The sequence below is a fragment of the Cucurbita moschata genome, unplaced genomic scaffold, assembly GCF_002738365.1.
Source record: "Cucurbita moschata cultivar Rifu unplaced genomic scaffold, Cmos_1.0 Cmo_Scf00001, whole genome shotgun sequence".
NCBI classification, from domain to species: domain Eukaryota; kingdom Viridiplantae; phylum Streptophyta; class Magnoliopsida; order Cucurbitales; family Cucurbitaceae; genus Cucurbita; species Cucurbita moschata.
The window spans coordinates 3,098,616-3,119,326 of record NW_019268517.1 but is presented as its reverse complement, the minus strand read 5'-3'; the positions used below and the strand labels follow the sequence as shown (position 1 = coordinate 3,119,326).

At 36.3% G+C, this 20,711-nt stretch overlaps 3 protein-coding genes across 3 annotated transcripts; all 3 read left to right on the top strand.

Moving 5' to 3' along the window:
* The first annotated feature begins 944 nt into the window (after positions 1 to 944).
* On the top strand, positions 945 to 5,124 carry LOC111442759 (chitinase domain-containing protein 1-like). The gene is made up of 8 exons (XM_023080273.1): positions 945 to 1,262; positions 1,498 to 1,568; positions 1,674 to 1,754; positions 1,952 to 2,036; positions 2,635 to 2,732; positions 3,007 to 3,094; positions 4,102 to 4,459; positions 4,624 to 5,124. Exons 1-8 carry the CDS (start codon positions 1,005 to 1,007, stop codon positions 4,869 to 4,871), a joined length of 1,287 nt encoding a protein of 428 aa, XP_022936041.1. The 5' UTR covers positions 945 to 1,004; the 3' UTR covers positions 4,872 to 5,124.
* A 690-nt stretch (positions 5,125 to 5,814) lies between these two features.
* On the top strand, positions 5,815 to 9,076 carry LOC111442748 (rhodanese-like domain-containing protein 4, chloroplastic). Its single transcript, XM_023080262.1, has 8 exons — positions 5,815 to 6,752; positions 6,899 to 7,001; positions 7,093 to 7,173; positions 7,368 to 7,448; positions 7,525 to 7,599; positions 8,237 to 8,317; positions 8,406 to 8,606; positions 8,794 to 9,076. Exons 1-8 carry the CDS (start codon positions 6,106 to 6,108, stop codon positions 8,839 to 8,841), a joined length of 1,317 nt encoding a protein of 438 aa, XP_022936030.1. The 5' UTR covers positions 5,815 to 6,105; the 3' UTR covers positions 8,842 to 9,076.
* Positions 9,077 to 16,014: 6,938 nt separating this feature from the next.
* On the top strand, positions 16,015 to 17,286 carry LOC111453238 (hydroquinone glucosyltransferase-like). Its single transcript, XM_023094260.1, has 2 exons — positions 16,015 to 16,040; positions 16,251 to 17,286. Exons 1-2 carry the CDS (start codon positions 16,015 to 16,017, stop codon positions 17,284 to 17,286), a joined length of 1,062 nt encoding a protein of 353 aa, XP_022950028.1.
* Positions 17,287 to 20,711: the final 3,425 nt, after the last annotated feature.

Genomic DNA, 20,711 nt, shown 5'->3' with positions numbered 1-20,711 from the left:
TAAATTTTATTTCGTTAAATCTCCACAATTTTCTATATTTGATTAATCATAATCTTTTAATGTCTTTATCTAAACATCAATTATTATCATGTACTATAAGATTAATTGAAATTAATTATTTCGTTAAAAAATATAAATTGTTTAATTAATTTTAATTTCTTAATCTCAATTCTTTGGCTTACTTTTAAAGCTATTACCTTTTTTTTATTGATAGTTGAATATATTATGTATTACTGACTTAGGACCTATTAATTTATTATTTTTTTAAATTTTATTTATTTAATTAATCTTAATTTACATATGTACATGATATATACATGGTAATCCGTGAATTTACTTGTAGTTAAGAAAAAAATAATAAAAAAACGAACGTGAGCTATTTAAAATTAATTTAGTACCCAAAAAATAACATTTCAAAGACTAATCTAATTTGCACAATCAGTAATTTCATAATTTACCAAATTTTAAATCTTAATTAGATATAATTAAAATTTTAAAGTCGCATCAACTTATTATATCTTTTATAAATCTTAAAAATAATTTCCATTATTAGTTTATAAAAATGTTCATTTATTATTGGAGTTCGAAATGTTGGATTAAATGAAATGAGGAGATATACGTGAAGATTGCATTCTTTGTCCTGTCTTTGTCTCGATTTGCTTTTTTTACCTATAAAAATAAATATATATATTTTTCTACGATGAATTAGTTTTTTTTTTATATTTTTTTTATTTACAATTACATTTGCCAATGAACCATTATTTTATATTTAATAGGATTTTTAAATTATAAATTTTTTTAAATGTTTTTAGAAATTAGGTTAGGTAGAATATTATATTATATATATTTGTTTTTAATATTTATTTACATTTTTTCAATAAAATTTATATAGTAAAAGGAAATTACGCATTAAAAACCAATTTTAAGATTTATTCCAAATAAATTTAGCCGTTTTGGTCTGATCTGGTTCACTCGGTCAACAGAACTGTAGCTCGTCGTCCCCGATGGCCAAGAAGCGGGATCGCCAAGCTGTCTCGATTCGCCGGAAAACCCAAAATGTCTCTTCCGACAAGCACGAAATCGTCGGAGATTCCTCCTCTGACCGGAGGCTTATCGTCATCTTCGTCGTCTTCTTTGTCATATCTCCCGCCATTTCCGCTCTCTTGTATTACAGATACACTAATAGTGGGGGATTTTCTGGCGCATCTGTATATGAACGGGGCCTCGTAAAGGCTGATATCCACCATCAAGAAATTCTAGCTGTATGTATTATTGGAGTTGCTAAATGCCTCTCTGTCTCTTTGAATTTTCAGCTACTTTGAAAATACTGTAAAATGCTTTAGTCACTAGGTTTTACTAATTTATTACTTTCTGAGATCGGCGCAGTCCTCACTTTCTCTTTGATATGCCTAGTTATCCGACAGAGGATAGCGTTGTTCGTTTAATTTGTTTCTGCGAGTAGGTTATTCAGTGGTCAAGGGCTTCTATTTTGTGCAGGAGCACTCAAACGTCGCTGAAAATACTTCTCGCCATTATGATTATCCTGTGCTTGCTTATATTACGCCGTGGTATCTGCCTGGAAAGTCCTTCCTTTTCTTTTCTTTTTCCTATCTTAAAAACTCTTAATCTATCAGCTTTAAATTTTGACGAGGTTCATATGTTAAATTGTGCAGGAACTCCAAGGGCTATGATATAGCAAAAAAGTTCAACTCCAAATTTACACATTTATCACCGGTGTGGTATGATTTGAAGAGGTACACAAATGATGATGATTTTTTTTTACTCGTTTTTTGGCTGTGTACTTATACACAGAAACACATGAAAGCGATTAGCAACATTCTTTGCTAGTTCTTATAGTTTTGTTTTGTTTCTACTTTCTTGTACTTGTGTTCATCTTCCCTCTACATTTTGCTAATAGTTGTGTTATACTTCTACATTTGTTCTGATACAGTCATGGTTCCCGCTTAGTGTTGGAGGGAAGACACAATGCTGATCAAGGATGGATCTCAGAGCTAAGACTGGCTGGAGATGCTCTGGTACGATGAAGGATGCATAATTTTATTGTCCAAGTAGCGCTCGAAGCAATATATGAGTTCTCACAATATAACATAAACAAATTCATTAGAAGAAGCTTTAACGTGAGATTCCACATTGGTTGGAGAGGGGAACGAAGCATTCCTTACAAGGGTGTGAAAACCTCTCCCTAGCAGACGCGTTTTAACACCTTGGGGGCGGATTGTGAGATCTCAGATTGGTTGGAGAGGGGAACGAAGCATTCCTTACAAGGGTGTGAAAACCTCTCCCTAGCAGACGCGTTTTAACACCTTGAGGGAAAGTCCAAAGAGGACAATATATGTTAGCAGTGGGTTTGGATGGGATGTTATATTTAATCAATCCTGGATTTATGCTATATTTTGTGAAGGGTTGTTGGAATTCTGTAGGATCAAAGAACACATAGGAGAAATGCCTTTGGCAGATTGTGAAATTCTGACAAATGTCAGGTTGTTCAAGGAACTTTGATTAAAGACTCACCTTTGAATGTACCTCTTATGCATGACTAGTAATCTTAAAATCATTTTATTTGAGCTTGGACGGATGATGGGTCATTTAATTCTTTCAGTAATTCTGAAGTAGGTATTGCCTAGAGTGGTTGTTGAAGCACTTCCTACAGATCTGCTTAGAAAGAAGAAGCTACAGGACACAGCTATTGATCTAATTGTTACAGAATGCAAGTAAGAATACACTAGATGGTCTGCGTGACTTTTGTATGTGATTTTGGATTTTTTTATATCATAAAGATGCAAATCCATGTTTAGAGTCAGACTCTTAGATGCGCTTATAAATTTCAGAGTCAAGGTTGTTTTCACAAATTTATGATACAACCCAATTTCATGTGTCAGATCATTTTGGTTTAAAAGTGTGTATCTTTCATAACCAAAGTCTATTTTGTTTAGCTTACATGTTGCAATTGCAGAACTCTCACAATCTTTCTTCCCTTTTATCCAGGGAAATGGGCTATGATGGTATTGTGCTAGAATCCTGGTCGAGGTGGGCTGCTTATGGGATATTGAATGACCCAGACCTGAGGAATTCGGTAACCAGTTTCCTTCCCTATTTTGAAGACATACCACTTGCCGGATAAGATACGAAACATGTATTTATTTATAAATGGCCTACATCGTGTCACATCTGTCAAGATGTTATTCTTGGATCTGTTTGGTTAATTAAATGCTTATTTCTTTTATGCTTACCTGTGTCATTTTATCTTCTGGTTTTATTGCTTGTCCTTCTTTCAACAAGAAATTAGTTTAGTTTAGGGACATGGGGCTTGAGATTTTGTCCTTCATCTGTTTCCTTAAATGCACCTTGTAATATGGTTTTCTTGTGATTAAGTTGCTGAGATTTTCCAAGCCCAAAATGAGTTTCTTATTCTTTGCTATTTTGGATTTTTTTGACGAGGAGTATGAGGGGTTTTGTGTTGAGGATTATTGGGAGTGAGACCCACATTGGTTAAGTTAGTGGAAGATCATGGGTTTATAAGTGAGGAATACTATCTTCATTGGTATGAGGCCTTTTGGGGAAGCCCAAAGCAAAGCCATGAGAGCTTATGCTCAAAGTGGACAATATCATACCATTGTGGAGAGTCATGATTCCTAACATTTTGCCTTTTCTTTTTCCCTTCTTTTTATGCATGCCAAAATTGGACGAGTCGAGAGAGAGAGAGACAGAAAAAAGCAAAAGAAGATTGGAACTATTTTGTTAGCATAATCAGATTACCTAGGCTTTCTTGTTGCATATCATGGGAGCTTTTTAATTACATAGGTGGTTATGATGGGCACCATTGGCCAAAATTGGAGGAGTTGAGAAAGATAAAAACAAAAGAAGTTTGGAGCTAGTTCGCATGATCGCTTAGGCTTTCTTGTTGCAAATCACGAGAGCTTTCTAATTACATAGGTGGCTATGATGGCCACCATTGGTCTTCTAACCTTTTCTTTATATTTTCAATGATGTCTACCTGGAGATGAGGCTGTCAAAGTGCATGTGTGTATGCATCTTTCAGATATTGGATAACTGAGGGACCTGTTTAACTCCCTATTACAGGCACTGCAATTTATCAAGCAACTTGGAAATGCCCTGCACTCAGAGCGTGATAGCTGGAGATCTAAGCAACCGTTACAACTGGTGTATGTCATTGGTCCACCTCATTCCGAGAAACTGGAAAACCAGGATTTTGGGCCAGAAGATATGCAGAGCTTGAGTGGTGCTGTGGATGGTTTCTCGCTTATGACCTATGATTACTCCAGTCCTCATAGCCCAGGCCCCAATGCTCCAATGAATTGGATTCGTTCAGCGTTACGGCTAGTACTTGGCACCAAGGGCAACAGCCTTCTTCCACTCGAGGCTGGCAAGATTTTTCTTGGAATCAACTTCTATGGCTATGATTACAGCCTTTCAGGAGGTACAAATCATTCTATCTTTTATATTCCTTTTCTAACATTTATCTATCTGAAGCATAAACGAACCGTTATTTGACGTCTGGAGATTGTTTTGTTTGTAGAAGAATTCCCATTAGTTCAAGAATGTCCCTTTTCTAACAACAGTTCTATTTTGCTGCATTAATAGGAGGGGGAGCTATCACTGGAAATGATTATCTATCTGTCTTAAGAAAGTACAAGCCTCTGGTGCAGTGGGAGGAGATCAGTGCCGAACATTTCATCTTGTACACTGATAACAATCAAAACAAGCACGCAGTCTTTTATCCATCCCTGAAATCAATCTCCACACGTCTTGAGGCAGCTCGATCATTGGGAACGGGCATCTCGATATGGGAAATTGGACAAGGTTTGGACTACTTTTTTGATCTTCTGTAATAAGTCTCAAATTTGCAGCGTTTCTGTACCTGCTTCTGGGAGACCACCATAAAGTTTTGTTCACTTTTCCACCCTTTTTGAGGCATTAACTAGTTTATGACTGATTGATGCAAAACTATACATTGGTTGGTTCTATGCTTAAAGAGCTAAGCGAGCAAATGTAAGTTAAGATAGGATCATGAACAGATTCATCAGGGGCCTGTGGTTGACCAAAATCTTATGTTGGACCCTTTTTCTTTAGGAGTAAGATCTTCATTATATTTGCCATCTTAATTCTTTTTTTTTTTTTTTTTAGTCGATGAACTTTCAATCTGATTTGACCGATCCGAGTCTGACCTGTGGGTTCGTCTTCTTCGCCTGATTTCTTCGTTTTTCTTTTCTTCTTTCTCTCTCCAGTTTCAACCAATGTTTCTTTCGTTCTCTAGCTCCTTTCTGACGTTCATTATGCACCACTTGCTCAAATGTCTTCTTCATGGGTAGTGACGACAAGATTCGTAAAATACATATTTATTAAATTCAGACTTCAAAACTCAGAGTCCCAAATATCAACTTATTAACTCGGAACTTCATAACTCAATTTAATGTCCCAAACTAGCATTTGATTTTCCGACATCATAAAGAATACAAAAAAGCTCCTAAAAGCCTTAGAAAGTAAACATGAAAACCTCCATCTTGTTCTTGAAATTTGACTGTTTTAGTAGAAGAAAAATATGAGGCCAAACAAGCAACTGTATCTTTAAGCGCACTTGATTAAGTTAATTAATCCATTTTTATCTTATAACCAACCAATTACTGTAATTGAATATTGTACTAAACTCTGTACGTGCATTCCTTCTTCTTCCCATTCCCACCACATAACTTCGTCCTGTGCAGTACTGCTGTACTGAAAGTGCTTCACAGAGAAGCTCCAATGGAGATTAAACCAAACGCTCATACCTTTCTACTCTAATTCTCAGCCACACAATCACATCTCTCCAACGCAAGCTACCACAATTCATCCTGCTACATGTCATCTCCCCATTGGCTCCAGATTTCCACTCAGCACTCTGTTGTCGGAAGAAAAAAAAAAGAGCCCAATTACATGACATCTCTCTTCACGCCTTGCCCTCCATTCAACCATATCCCCACCAAACGAAACCAATTTGGCATAAACCCTTCACTTGTTATGGTTGTTGAACCCTTTTCATCAATTTTTTGAGCTACAGATTCTGTTTTTGCAGCTCAGAATTATGCCATGGAGGCCCTCAATGCAGCAAGTTTGAGCCCTTTGGCTGTTCTTTCCGAAAGAAAACGAGAAACCAGGAAAATCCCCTTTCTCCCATCTCCTTCCTCCTCCAAATCGCCAAATGCTGCTGGGTTTACCACAATTTCACCAACCCCACAAGGGATTTCGTCATCAAGAACCTTTCATGGAAGTCTAGTGCTGCTATCTTCAGTGCTTAATGCTGGGGTTGCGGGTGCTATTACGTACGAGGAAGCTCTCCAACAATCTGTGAGCACTTCTTCATCTGGGGACTTGTATTTAAATGGGGTTCTTGATGGGATTATAAATTTTGGGACAGAGAATCCTGGAATCGTTGTTGGTGGTGCTGCCATTTTGGCACTCCCGTTGTTCTTCTCTCTTTTTACTGGGAAATCTAAGCCATGGGGTGTTGAATCCGCCAAAATTGCTTATGCGAAATTGGGCGATGATGCTAATACTCAGCTACTTGATATTAGAGCGCCGGTTGAACTTAGGAAAGTGGGTAGCCCTGATATTCAAAAGTTGGGCAAAAAGCCTGTGTCCATTCCTTACAAAGGTGAAGATAAGCCTGGTTTGTTGAAGAAGCTTGCTTTGAAGTTCAAGGAGCCACAAAACACCACGTTGTTCATCTTAGACAAGTAAGACTTTGCATGATTCATAACATTCTTGTTCATCATTGTTAACTTAGTTGAGAAAGTAAAGCAAGAATCTATACGAATGAACTATTTTTAGCTAATGTAAGCATGTTTTGTTTGAAAATGATATAAATTTTGTTGCAAGACAGATATGATGGGAACTCAGAACTTGTTGCAGAGTTGGTCACTGTCAATGGATTCAAAGCTGCTTTCGCCATTAAAGACGGTGTCGAAGGACCTCGAGGATGGACGGTTATCACTACTCTTCTTTGTGTATTTGCATTTCAAGGATTTCTTTCAGTATATTTTAGGAGGTTTTGACTTGAATCTGTGTGTTGTGCAGAATAGTGGTCTTCCTTGGTTAACACCAAAGTCACCTTTGAGTATTGGCAGTCTAACAGATGCCATTGCTGGTGCACTTGGAGTACGCATCTCTATTTCAATCCATTTTTCTACATATGAATGGTTACAATGAAAAACATGATTGTTTTAGTACCTAAATTTCATAACTTGTCAATGTTCTTTGCTCAAAAGTTGTTCCTTTTTTCGTTAACTTTCTGATGGGTTTTGTTGGCTAAAGATGATTTGATTAGATTCTTGGTTGAAATTTAAATGTAGGAGGATTCTGAAGATTTTCCTGCTGTTGCTGCTGCTTTTGCTGTAGCAGCTACTGCAATTGGTTTAGTGGCTTTTACTGAGGTAGCCCCCTATCCTTTGGCTATGACACGGTTAAAAGAGAATTGATAATAATGTCTTAGATCACGTTTTTCAACAGATGGAAACGGTTCTTGAGATTCTGGGTTCAGCTGCAATTATTCAGTTTGTGAGCAAGAAACTCCTATACGCTGAGGTGAGTTGGATGTGTGCATCCTAGATTTGTTCATTAACATTAATGTCGAATTCGTTCCTCTCCCCAACCAATGTGGGATCTCACAATCCACCTCATTGGGGTCTAGCATCCTCACTAGCGCTGATACCATTTGTAACCGCTTAAGCCCACTGCTAGTAGATATTGTCCGCTTTGGCCCGTTACATATCCCGTCAGCCTCACAATTTTAAAACGTGTCTATTAGGGAGAGATTTCCATTTTCTTATAAGGAATGCTTCGTTCCCCTCTCCAACCAATGTGGGATCTCACAATCCACCTAGTGTCCTCGCTAAAACGTCGCACAGTGTCTGGCTTCTGATACAATTTGTAACAGCCCAAGCCCACTGCTTGTATATATTGTCCACCTTGGCCCGTTATGTATCACCGTCAGCCTCACAGTTTTAACACGCGTCTACTAGGGAGATATTTCGACACTTTTATAAGAAATACTTCGTTCTTCTCTTCGACCAATGTGGGATCTCAATAATAATTTTCCATGATCATTTACTTATTACCTGCCTCTTGTTGGAACTTGTTTCTTATTCCGCATTGTCATTTAATTATGTTGACACTGGGATTGGATACTGAATTGTGCTTGACCTCAATCAATTGGCCATAGGATCGGAAGAAAACAATACAAGAACTCGATGAGCTCTTAAACACCAAGGTTGCCCCACAAGGACTGGTTGACGACTTGAAGGTACTCATACATTCTGTTGAATCTGCATACTTTCTATGAATCTCATAGTCTCATCAGTTCTCGAATCAAAACTTTTTATGAATTGCAGGATATTGGAAAGGCTCTATTACCATTACCTGCTACGAGCAAGGCACTTCCTGCACCAGCAGACTCAGCTGAAGCTGCCCCTCTACACAAAGCAGAAGCTGTTGCAGAGGCTGCTCCTGAGATAAGTCCGGTGGAGATGAAACAAGAAGTAAAAGCAGAATCATCGCCCGCAATCTCGAGGCCGCTTTCTCCATATCCTTCTGTAATTCTCAATTCCATGATTATATCTGATCTTCTCCTAGTTGTGGATTGAATCTTAAAAAACAGTACAACAAGCCATGTTTTTTAACACCCAAACTTGAAATTTGATCATGTTTTTGTTGACTGTCAGTGACATTCATGATAAAAACAGCCTCTAATTCTTCTCCTTGTTGTATCTCTGGTTGCAGTATCCAGATTTCAGGCCTCCGACGTCTCCTACGCCATCGCCGCCATGATAACCGAGTTTATATCAGGGAGATATGGTGACCCAAAAGTATGCTGCTTTGCTTTGCTTTGCTTTGTTTTTGTTATTGGAAGTCAATGAAATTGTAGTTATTTAGTGAGTCTCAACATTGACCTCAAAACTTATGTAATGAAAAAGGTTGGGTTAGTACCAAATTCAAGTTTAGTTTACTTCAAAACCATAATGATAGATAGATTGATGGCAAGTAGAGCTTCAACTTTGATCTATGAGGGTTTATTTCCAAGCATTTCACTTGCATTTTGATCAAAAGGGCACTCATAATTAGCCTTAAGAACATAAAGTGAAGTGATAAAATTGAAGAAATGATTAAGAGGGAGAGTGGAATTTGATATCAGATCCTTATACAAGTGAAAATGGTGTGATGGAATATTCAAAATAATTCTCAATCATTCTCTCCTCCCGATCGTACAGTCTCCCATAAGGTCTCCTTCAACTTCAAACACTCGAACAAAGTACACTTTATCTACACTTTGAGCCTCACAACTTCTTTGTTCGATACTTCAAGATTTTATTGACATGACTAAGTTAAGCGCATAACTCTGATACCATGTTGGAAACAACTACCCTTCACAATAGTATGATATTTGTCCATTTTGACGACAACACAACAAATTAATTGTTAAGATCGCACAACAACGCACATACTCAATTAAGAGGAACACAAAGAACATGAGAGAGAAAAGTCAAAGAGGAATATTGGCTAAAGATTTTATTAACGACTACAGGTATGTACACCAAGTACATTTGATAACTCCAGGTATGTATACCAATAGAGAATACAAAGAAGGAAGAAAGTACATCTTGATATCTATCGTATATATTTCTATCATATCTTTACAAATATCTATCATATGTATTTCTACATAGATAGGCATCATGCTCCATATCCCAACAATCTCCTACCTGGAGACTGATTCAGTCAACCAAGAATTTCATTATCAATCTTGCACCATATCAATTGAGGTTTTGCACGACCTCAATGTTCCAACATCAACACATTTTGTCAACATGTTTGCTGGATTCTTTGCACCATCTATCTCCTCCAAACACATCACCATTTTCCACTAAGCTCTAAGTGAAATGATATCGTCTTCTGTGTTTTATCTTTGAATGATAAACCGGGTTCCTCACCAACTCAATGACACTCTAACTATCTACCTGAAGAATCTTCTCGCGCTGCTTCTTGTCTAATTCTTCTAGATAGCCTGTCATCCATATCATCTCCTTTCTAGTTTCAGCTATTGCCACGTACTCAGCCTCTGCAGATGAAAGAGCAACGCATTTCTGAAGCCTAGATATCCCATCATCCATGGCTTGCTCCCACTTGGTTGTATCCTCCAACTATAGGGCCTCATCAAGGGGTTCTCGTTCCCCTTCATCAGTCACCAACCGATAGTGTAAAGAAGATATACACCTATCTGGTACTCTGATAGCTGTGGATGATCTTTTCAACACCTGCTCAGGTGTCACTTGCTCTGCTTCTGGTTCCTCAGCAACAGTCACAGAAGTTTCTTGAGTATCCGCTACAACATCACTAGGTGAATCTTTCAGAAACTCGACCTCAACTCCCACTTGCTTCACCTTTGGTTCTACTCAGTAACAGTCTCAAAAGTTTCTTGAGTATCTGCTACAACATCACTAGGTGAATATTTCAGCAACTCAACCTCAACTCCCACTTGCTTCGTTGTCCTGGAACTTACTTGCTCCACGTCTGGTTCTTCAGCAATAGTCTCAGAAGTTCATTGAGTATCTGCAACATCAATCTGTGAATTGTTCTACAACTCAACCTCAACTCCCACTTGCTTCATTGTCCCGGAACCTTTCTTCAATTCTCTGGTAGTCTTTGTGAAGCTAACTCGTTTCTGTTTGCTCATAACGCAGTTCTCACAAGGACTCATATCAACAGATTTTAGACCTTCCAAAACTCCTTCCGCAGCCAACATCTTTATTTCTTTAACGCTCATATGTTCAGTCTATTATGCCATAAACTTGAATTTAAAGCACTCTCAACAACAGCATATATGTTCATACACCTTGTAGTGGTGTATAGGGTTCCAGATTTTGTGTCACGAGCTACCACCATAACACCCTTCACAATATTCCACGAACTCTTCCCAAACTCTGTTTTATAACCTGTGCTATCCAACTGACCAAATAGAGATTAAGTTTTTCTTGAGACCAGGAATATATCTGGCATCCTTTAATGTCCATTGATTTCCTACTAGAGTTTTTATGTAGACATCTCATTTTCCTTCAATCTCCAAACCTTAGTTGTTGGTAAGATACACATTCTCGGAATTTTCAGACTTCAAATTTCGAAATAGCTTTTTATTTGGAGAAGAATGAAAAGATGTACCTAAATCCAAAACCCAAGATTTAGTCGAACTATCCACGTTGAGGATTAAAGGACCCCAATGTCTTCTGTTGAATGTATAAAATCATCGTCGTCCTCTGATTTGTGATTCTGCTTCCTCTTTGATCTTGTATAATCTGTCCGAAAGTGACCTTTTTCTCCACAACTCCAACACTTTTTGGTTTGTTTGGAGATTTTCCCCGGTTCTTTGATTTTGATCGCTCATGTTTGTTTGACTCTTTGATTTACTTCTTCCCCTTCGATCAACACTGAGAGCATTGCTTGATGAATCTCCAATTTCCTGTTTGCGAATACTTTCATCGAGAACTACATCTCGAATTTCATCAAATTTCAGTTTATCAGATCCTCAGGAACTTCCAACAACAGTATCCTACAACTCGGGTAAAGATGACATCAAAATCAATGCTTTAATTTCATCCACGAAATTAATTTCTACCGAACTCAGTTGACTTACAATCATATTGAATTCATTTATATGATTAGCAACAGATCCTCCTTCAGACATTTGTAGAATGAACAGCCTCTGTATCAAATACACCTTGTTCATAGCCGACAGTTTTTTGTACATATTCGACAACGCCTTCAATAGGTCTGACGTCGTTTTCTCCTTGATGATGTTGAACGCCACATTTCTGGACAGCGTCAATCGGATCAACCCTAAGGCATGACAATCCTTGAGCTTCCACTATTCCGTGGTCATAGTATCCAGCTTCACCCCCAATAGGGGTTCGTGAAGATCTTTCTGGTACAGATAATCTTCAATCTGCATCTATCAAACTTTTCAATTCAAATCTTTGAAATTTTCATCTTCACACATCAGGGTGAATTTCGCCTAACTTTGATACCAGTTGTTAAGATCACACATCAACGGACATACTCAATCAAGATGAACACAGAGAACAGAGAGAAAATTCAAAGAGAAATATTAGCAAAACCTTTTATTCATGACTTTGCACATGTAAACCAACAAACAATAGAGAACATTACCTAACTATAACCGATTTAATTCACTAAATATATCTCTACCAAATCTTTACTAAATATCTACGATATACATCTTTAAAAAATATATACCCTATGTATTTACCGTACATAGGCATAGGCTCCATTTCCCAATGTGAGATACATGACGATAAAAGTACTCAATTAAAATGTTTAAGACCCTTACCATATACTTAACCAAATTATATAGTTCATGCACATATTTGTCATCCCTACAAGTGGGCCATCCCCTCTGTTTCTTTTTCAATAAATCAAGAGCTGCATGCTTCACTCTGCATTCCCATCTCTGCCTTTCTCCATTTCCACCGCCATGGGAGCTCTGCACAAACCTTCCCAATCCCATATTGTTATGGTGCCAAGTCCAGGAATTGGCCATCTAATTCCCCTCCTCCAGTTCGCCAAACGCCTTGTCTCTCTCCACGCCTTATCCGTCACCGTCGCCATTCCCTCCGACGCCCCTCCGACCAAAACACAAAAAGCTCTCTTCACCAACCTCCCTTCCACCATCCAACCTCTCTTCCTCCCGCTCGTCTCCTTCTACGATCTCCCCAAACACACCAAAATTGAAACCATCATCGCTCTCTCTGTAACTCGCTCTCTTCCGTTCATTCGCGACCTCTTCAAATCCCTCATCGGGAAAACCCATCTTGTTGGCCTTATCGTCGACCACTTCAGTACTGACGCCTTCGATGTCGCCATCGAATTCAACGTCCCTCGCTACCTTTTCTTCCCTCCCTCCGCCATGTCCCTGTTGGAAAGAGGGATAGTGAAAGAGATAGGAATAGATGAGAATAGATAGAAGCTGCAGTGCTTTATTAATGTCTACTGACTTGATGCCTACAGAGTTACACAATTCCAGTATTTATAGCTAATACACTGGACCAGAAATAGTAAATCATAGAAATCTAGATAAACTCAAATCTATTAACAATCTCCTAAAATCTTGGTAGTTTGAATATTTGAATCATATCTAACTACCCTAAATCATATCTTCATTTTGAATACTTTGAATCATATCTCAACACTCCCCCATGATTCAAAGTTGCAGATGTAAGTACAGAGCTTTTCTTCTGACAAGGCCTTTGTAAGTGTGTCTGCTTTAACCCGTACATTGTCTGTCTCAGCTTGTATACCTTTGTTTCTTTGTCTTCTTTTTCAGTTGCTTCTTCATAATTGATAGGGTCTGAAATAGTAAGAGCAAACTGACATGATGCATATATGTCAGCTAAAGATTTATACTTCCTTGGAGGTGTCTCATCTGAAAGTTCTTCAAGAGAGGAATTGTTGTTCAATGATTCTGAAGATGATGAATTTGACACACTTTGTGTTGCAGTGGATGCACTGGGAGGTGCACTGGAGTTGACCCTTGTCTCTTCATTTGGGGAAACTTCAACTGTAATCTTTTGCTGCTCCTGTTCTTTAATCCAATCCCAACTCACGTTTTCATTAAATATTACATCCCTTCTAACTAAAATCTTTTCACTAATGGGGTTGTATAGTTTATATGCCTTTGATTGAGTACAATAGCCAATGAAAATGCATTTTTCAGATTTTTCATCAAGCTTTTGACGAGTTTGAGGATGTTTCAAAGCATAAGCAACACAACCAAAGATTCGTAAATGACTTACAGATGGTTTCCTTCCATGCCATGCTTCATAAGGAGTTCGATTCATAACCGCCTTTGTTGGTGAGATGTTTAATAGATAAACAGATGTTGCTACGGCTTCGGCCCAAAATTGGTTTGGAAGTCTCCTTGCTTGTAACATACTTCTTGCCATCTCCACAATAGTTTGATTTTTTCGTTCAGCGATTCCATTCTGTTCTGGAGTGTAGGGAGCTGTTAATTCCCTTTGGATGCCCTCTTCTTCACAAAAGAGATTGAAATCTTTAGATATGAACTCGCCACCTCTGTCTGTGCGAAGAACTTTAATGTGACAGCCACTTTGGTTCTCTACCATAGCTTTAAAAATCTGGAACTTCTGAAAAGTTTCTGACTTATGTTGTAGGAAGTAAACCCAGCTCATGCGACTATAGTCATCAACGAATAGTAAAAAGTATATACTTCCACCCAAGGACTTCGTTTGCATTGGCCCACATAAATCAGCATGAATTAGTTCTAGATAATGTGAAGCTCTTTTAGCTTTTCCAACAGGAAAGGACTTCCTAGTCTGCTTGCCATAAATGCATCCTTCACATAAATTAGTTGAGTCAATTTTTGGTAATCCGAAAACCATACCTTTATCCCTGAGTATTTTCAGGCCGTTCATATGAAGATGTCCATATCTGAGATGCCATAATGTTGAATCATCTTTCATGCTAGCAGTAAGAGCAAAATCCTCCATGTTAGAAACATCAAGTGGAAACATCTTATTTGAAGTCATGGCAATTTCAACTTTATGGCCTGATTTCTTATCTGTGATGACACATGTGTTATCATCAAATAGAACTGAGTGTCCTCTGGTCATCAATTGTCCAACACTCAATAAATTGTACCCTAAATCAGGTACAAATTGAACATTATCTAATTGTTTTATCTTACCGTGACTGGTTTCGACTTTCACTGTACCTTTTCCTTCAACTTGCATCTCTTTTGTATTTCCAAGTTGCACCTTAATCTTTTGCGTCTCATCAAGCTCTTTGAATAAGGATTTGGTGCCTGTCATATGGTTCGAGCATCCGCTATCAACAAACCATAAGCTACCTTTTTCCGGATTAGTATCCATGCACGCCACAAACAACTTATCTTCTTCTTCTTCATTCTCTGCTGCAAAATTCATTTGTTGATTTTTATACCAACAATCAGATTTTGTGTGACCATACCTTCTACAATGGTAACATTGTATGACATTCCTTTGTTCATTGAATTGTCTCTGTCCACCACTTCTCCAACTGTTATCATGACCACCATGGAAGTTGCGAAATCCTCCTCTTCCACGACTTCTACCTGCTAAATGAATATTTTCTCTTTCGTTATTGGTTGTCTCCTTCACTTGTAGTGCCTTTTCTTCGTTTCTTTCTGATGCTCTACTGATTCTTGCCTCATGAGCCTGAAGCGAGCCCATCAGTTCATCAACGGAGAGTATGGATAGATCCTTAGCTTCTTCTATGGCGGCCACCACATGGTCAAACTTTGGAGTCAAGCTTCTCAACACCTTTGCAACAATTGTTTCGTTTGAAATTTTCTCTCCATAGGTACGCATCTGACTGACTATTGCCATTGATCTTGACAAAAAATCAGCAATTGATTCGCCATTCGTCATGAGTAGAGTTTCAAAATCACGTCTTAGAGATTGCAATTTCACTGTCATGACCTTTGAGTCTCCTAGAAACTCCTTCTGTAGAATTGACCATGCCTGCTTTGATGTGGTTGCTGCTGCAATTCGTGAAAAAATAGTCTCATGAACTGCTTGTTGAATAATGAATAGAGCCTTGGCATCGTTTTTCTTGGTTTCTCTCAGTCTCTCCTTTTCTTCTATTGTGGGTTCTAATACATCAGCAAACCCGTGCTCCACCAAGTCCCATAGCTCCTGCGATCTGAGCAAGGTCTTCATCTTGATGCTCCACCACTCATATTTCTCACCATTAAAGATTGGTAACAACGGTGCAGAGGAAGAAAAACCAGCTACTGCCATTTTTGTTTTGTGAAAGAAAATAATCACTCGCCCTCGTGTCGAACGAACTTGGCTCTGATACCACAATTGTTGGAAAGAGGGATAGTGAAAGAGATAGGAATAGATGAGAATAGATAGAAGCTGCAGTGCTTTATTAATGTCTACTGACTTGATGCCTACAGAGTTACACAATTTCAGTATTTATAGCTAATACACTGGACCAGAAATAGTAAATCATAGAAATCTAGATAAACTCAAATCTATTAACAATCTCCTAAAATCTTGGTAGTTTGAATATTTGAATCATATCTAACTACCCTAAATCATATCTTCATTTTGAATACTTTGAATCATATCTCAACAGTCCCTTTCCTTCGCCTTTCAATTGCCCAGCCTCGACCAAATCGTCTCCGGCGAGTTCAGGGACCATCCCGAGCTGATTCCGATTCCTGGGTGTATTCCGATTCATGGGGAAGATCTCTTGGAACCGGCTCAAGATAGGGAGGATGATGCGTACAAGCTATTACTCCATAACTGTAAGAGGTATAGATTGGCCGATGCTATTTTTCTTAACAGCTTCCCGGAATTGGAGCCGGAAGCTATGAAAGCTCTGCTAAAGGAGGAAGCAGGGAAGCCCCCTGTTTATCCAGTGGGTCCGCTGGTGAGAAACGATTGCAGTGAAAACGGAAAGAGAGCGGAGTGTTTGAAATGGCTTGATGAACAACCAAATGGGTCGGTTCTGTTCGTGTCATTTGGGAGCGGTGGGACTCTGTCGAGTGCTCAAATCAAGGAATTGGCGTTGGGATTGGAAATGAGCGAGCAGAGATTTCTATGGGTGGTAAGAAAGCCAAACAACGAGGCGGCTAATGCAACGTTTTTTAGCGACGAGAACGAGAACGAAGCGTCGAGCTTCTTGCCGGAGGGGTTTATGGAGAGGACGAAAAACAGGGGAATGGTGGTGTCATCGTGGGCGCCACAGGTTGAGGTGCTGAGGCATGAGTCCACCGGGGGGTTCTTGAGCCACTGTGGGTGGAACTCGACGCTGGAAGGCGTGGTGAATGGGGTTCCTCTGATTGCTTGGCCGCTGTATGCAGAACAGAGGATGAACGCCCATATGCTGACAGAGGACATTAAAGTTGCTTTGAGGCCGAAGAAGAAGGAGGGAAGTGGGATTGTGGAGAAGGAGGAGATTGCAGAAGTGGTAAAGTCGTTAATGGAAGGCGAAGAGGGGAAAAGGATTCGAGGGAAAATGAAGAATCTGAAAAATGCAGCGGAAAGAGCTATGGGGGAAGATGGGTGTTCATCCAAAGCAGTGTGTGAAATGGGTATGAAGTGGAAGAAGAAGATGATGATGATGAGCTCCCAAAATGGGTATGAATTGGAAGAACATCAGGATTTTGAATCTTCAATTGCCTCTTGGGGGAATTGAATTACTATAATTTCAATACTCAACTTTTTAGCTTGTAACATTAGTTTTTCTTAGCCATTTTCTAAATAAAAATGTAACATAAAGCTATAGACAATCCAAATTTTAGATAGTTGACTTGTTGTTTGATTGCTGTTGGAGGTATTTGGATAGAATATTAGGATAAGAAGGTGGTATTTGCTTAGATTACGTACGAAAACAATGGGAATTTGGACCAAAATTTAAAGTATTTTGTAGTTGAGAGATGAAGAGAGAGGAAGGTGCAATTGGTGACCATTTCAAAATTTGTTTTGTGTTTTATTATTTTCCGACGTGGAGCAACGAGGAAACAGCCTTCAAGATTCCACCTTCTTTCTTCCATTTCACCTCACTTTTAATTTCATTTCAGAACACCAATTTTATTCCTCACCTCACACTCACCTACCCCTTCACCCTCTCCATTCAAATCTTTTTATTTTTAATAATCAAACTAAAAAACATATCATAATTTTTTTAATTTTATTTATAGATGCTATACAGATTTTTTTTTTTCTTTTAGAGTTTGCGTCGTATCATAAGTATATAATATGCACGGAACTAAAAGATCAAAAATTTGAATTTTCATGTTCATGTATTTTAATTTAAAATAAAATTATTTTAAAGAAAAAACATGGATATGGTAGGTAGAATAGTGATAAGTGACGTATAAAAATGTCAGTCAAAGACCTAAAAAGTGTCCTAATTCAAATTAGTTTAAGATGTCTAAAATTAAAATAGTGGATAATAAGATAATTTATTATGTTTATATGAAAATGCTATTATAATTTTATTATATTAATTAATTTCAAATAATTGATTTTTTTTTTTGTTAGTTTACTTTTATTAAATAAATAAAATCAGTTAAATTTTAATTTTATTTATAAAAAAAAGTATATTAGTATTGATATGACTTAAATTTTAAAATTTTAAATTAGTCAATAATCCATATCGATAATTATTTTGGACGGAAATATATACTAATAAAATAGAAGAATTAATTATAAATATTATATTTTAAAAATTAAATATAATTAATTTATCTCACTTATTTCAATTATTTTAATGTATTATAGTTCTTTTTTCTCCCCATCCATTTATGAACCATTTAAAAATGTTTGATAAAAAGATAACGAATAGAAAACCATAAAACTACCCCAAATAATTGAAGAAAGAGAAAACACAAATAATAGAAAAATACCAACAAAAAAAAAAGTCATTAAAAAAAGAAAACAAGAATAAAAATTGGGAATAAGTTGAGAAATATAAAAATAAAAATAAAAATAAAAATAAAAATAAAAAAAAGTAGATAGAGGAATAATAAAAAGAAAAAGAAAAAAAAAATGAAAATTAATTTCTTACCTTTCCATAGTCTTTATCTAATTTGATAAATAATAATAATAATAATAATGATAATCATTAAAAAAAGGAATGATTATGTGACTACTGTGACAAACGTAGTTATTACGTTGAACCAAATTAATTTGATTCTTATCCTTCTGGAAGATATCAGCTACCGGACATAACGACATTAAATGATAATTACATGAAATTCTATTTAGTCACTGACAAATATGTATAAATATGTCACGTTCAAATATGTCACTAATTTTTTCTATTTATTAACAAAGAAATTCCAAAATCATTATCAACCTTACTTACACACCTACTCATTGTATAAATAAATAAATTAAAAATAAATAACATTTCATATTTTAAAAAAATTTTAACGAATTTAATTAACTTTTAATTTTGTGTCTAATATGTCTGTTTGGACTTTAAAAATGATTATTACATAATTTTTAATTTTATATTGATGAGTCATTAAATTTAAAAATGGTCTAATAAATTTGTAAATTCGAATTTGTATTACTAAAGCGAAAATTCAATAAATAAAATATATTTAAGTAACTATTTTTCCTCAGCATTTATAAATAATATATGGATATGACAAATTTCCCGTATTGAATAGATATATGTCATACTAAATGAATGAAGACTATGAGATATTATCTATTTTCTAGATATCGTAAACAAAATATTACCCTCATTCTTTATTTTGTCTTGCAGCTTCCATTCTATTTTTTTTTACTTTTGTCAACCTTAAATTTCTATATATTTAGAGTCGTTTCATGAACGTATCTTACTCCTATCGGTATATTTCGTTTTGTGCATCATTCTCATATCCTATCTCAAACATATCATTGAACACATCGTACCGTAATTATTATCATACAATTCACATATTAATAACATATACATAACATATAAGAAGCATATCGATCCACGAACAATTCACAAATATCAATATATATATGACACGTGCAGAACCACGGGGCACGTGTCAACATCAAATATAACCATGCTGATAGTAAGGCCAATTACCTGATTAGCTTAGGCTGGTGTCACTCATTTATCCTTAAGAAAGTTCAAGTCCTTTGTATCCATATAAAACAATATGAACCATGTCATCAATTTCATTTTAATTTTCTCAATTTACAATTGTCCATGTGTTAGGACTTCAGGTGAGTATTAGAGACTTGCAAAAGAGTCTTGAAATTATATATATATATATATATATATATATAAATAATGTTATTTTCACTACCTCTCTTATATTCTACGGGAATGTATTGTTATAGGACAAAATTTAATGGAGTTTCTTGTTCTCTAACATTTAAAGTTTTATTTTTAAATTTTGTTTACGAAATCTTTCCTCAATCTCCTTTTTCCTTTTCATCTCTATAATTATTTTTATTCTCTAAACAGATATTACTTTTCCCTCCATTTATTTTCATTTGTTAAACAGATATTATTAGTCTGGTTTATGGATTATTACTTCCAAAATTGGCTACTATCTTACAGATATATAGAATTGTCAACTAAAGTTTTATTAATTCTAACCTTATTTCCAATAACTTAAAAGGGTAACAAAAAAAAAATCTAATTAATTGGATAGGAGAATAAGATCTTACGTAAAATATTGGATAAAATAAAGAAGATCCGATTAACATAAATATGAAAGAAAAAATAAATCTTGGATAAGATTTACAGTAATAACATACCAAAATCTCTCTCCAAAATAAAATTGAATTCTATTTCGGTTGAAAACCATTTTACTTCCTCTCAAATCTGACACGGAAATGTGATATTGTGTGTGGGTTGAGGAAGGAGGATGGGTTGGGATCAAATCATTGGAGATGGACAATAGTAAGAGAGAAGCATAGAAGAATTGTTTTTATTTTTATTTTTTTTATTAATTTATTATTATATATCTTCTTAAATAAAATAATATTATTTTTTTATTATTATTTTTTTTTTTGGCTATTACATTCATTTTGGTTTTTTCCCTTTTTATTTTTTCTTTTTCTTTTCATTATCCCTCTATCTACTTTTTTTTTTTTTTTTATATT

What these genes read in the sequence shown, in the direction of transcription:
- LOC111442759 (XM_023080273.1), top strand. Translation starts at nt 1,005, where the DNA reads ATGGCCAAGAAGCGGGATCGCCAAGCTGTCTCGATTCGCCGGAAAACC. An exon ending in ACCATCAAGAAATTCTAGCT is followed by an intron (nt 1,263 to 1,497) that starts GTATGTATTATT and finishes TATTTTGTGCAG; the next exon opens with GAGCACTCAAACGTCGCTGA. An exon ending in CTTGCTTATATTACGCCGTG is followed by an intron (nt 1,569 to 1,673) that starts GTATCTGCCTGG and finishes TAAATTGTGCAG; the next exon opens with GAACTCCAAGGGCTATGATA.
- LOC111442748 (XM_023080262.1), top strand. Translation starts at nt 6,106, where the DNA reads ATGGAGGCCCTCAATGCAGCAAGTTTGAGCCCTTTGGCTGTTCTTTCC. An exon ending in ACGTTGTTCATCTTAGACAA is followed by an intron (nt 6,753 to 6,898) that starts GTAAGACTTTGC and finishes GTTGCAAGACAG; the next exon opens with ATATGATGGGAACTCAGAAC. An exon ending in CCATTGCTGGTGCACTTGGA is followed by an intron (nt 7,174 to 7,367) that starts GTACGCATCTCT and finishes ATTTAAATGTAG; the next exon opens with GAGGATTCTGAAGATTTTCC.
- LOC111453238 (XM_023094260.1), top strand. Translation starts at nt 16,015, where the DNA reads ATGTCTACTGACTTGATGCCTACAGA. An exon ending in ACTGACTTGATGCCTACAGA is followed by an intron (nt 16,041 to 16,250) that starts GTTACACAATTT and finishes TCAATTGCCCAG; the next exon opens with CCTCGACCAAATCGTCTCCG.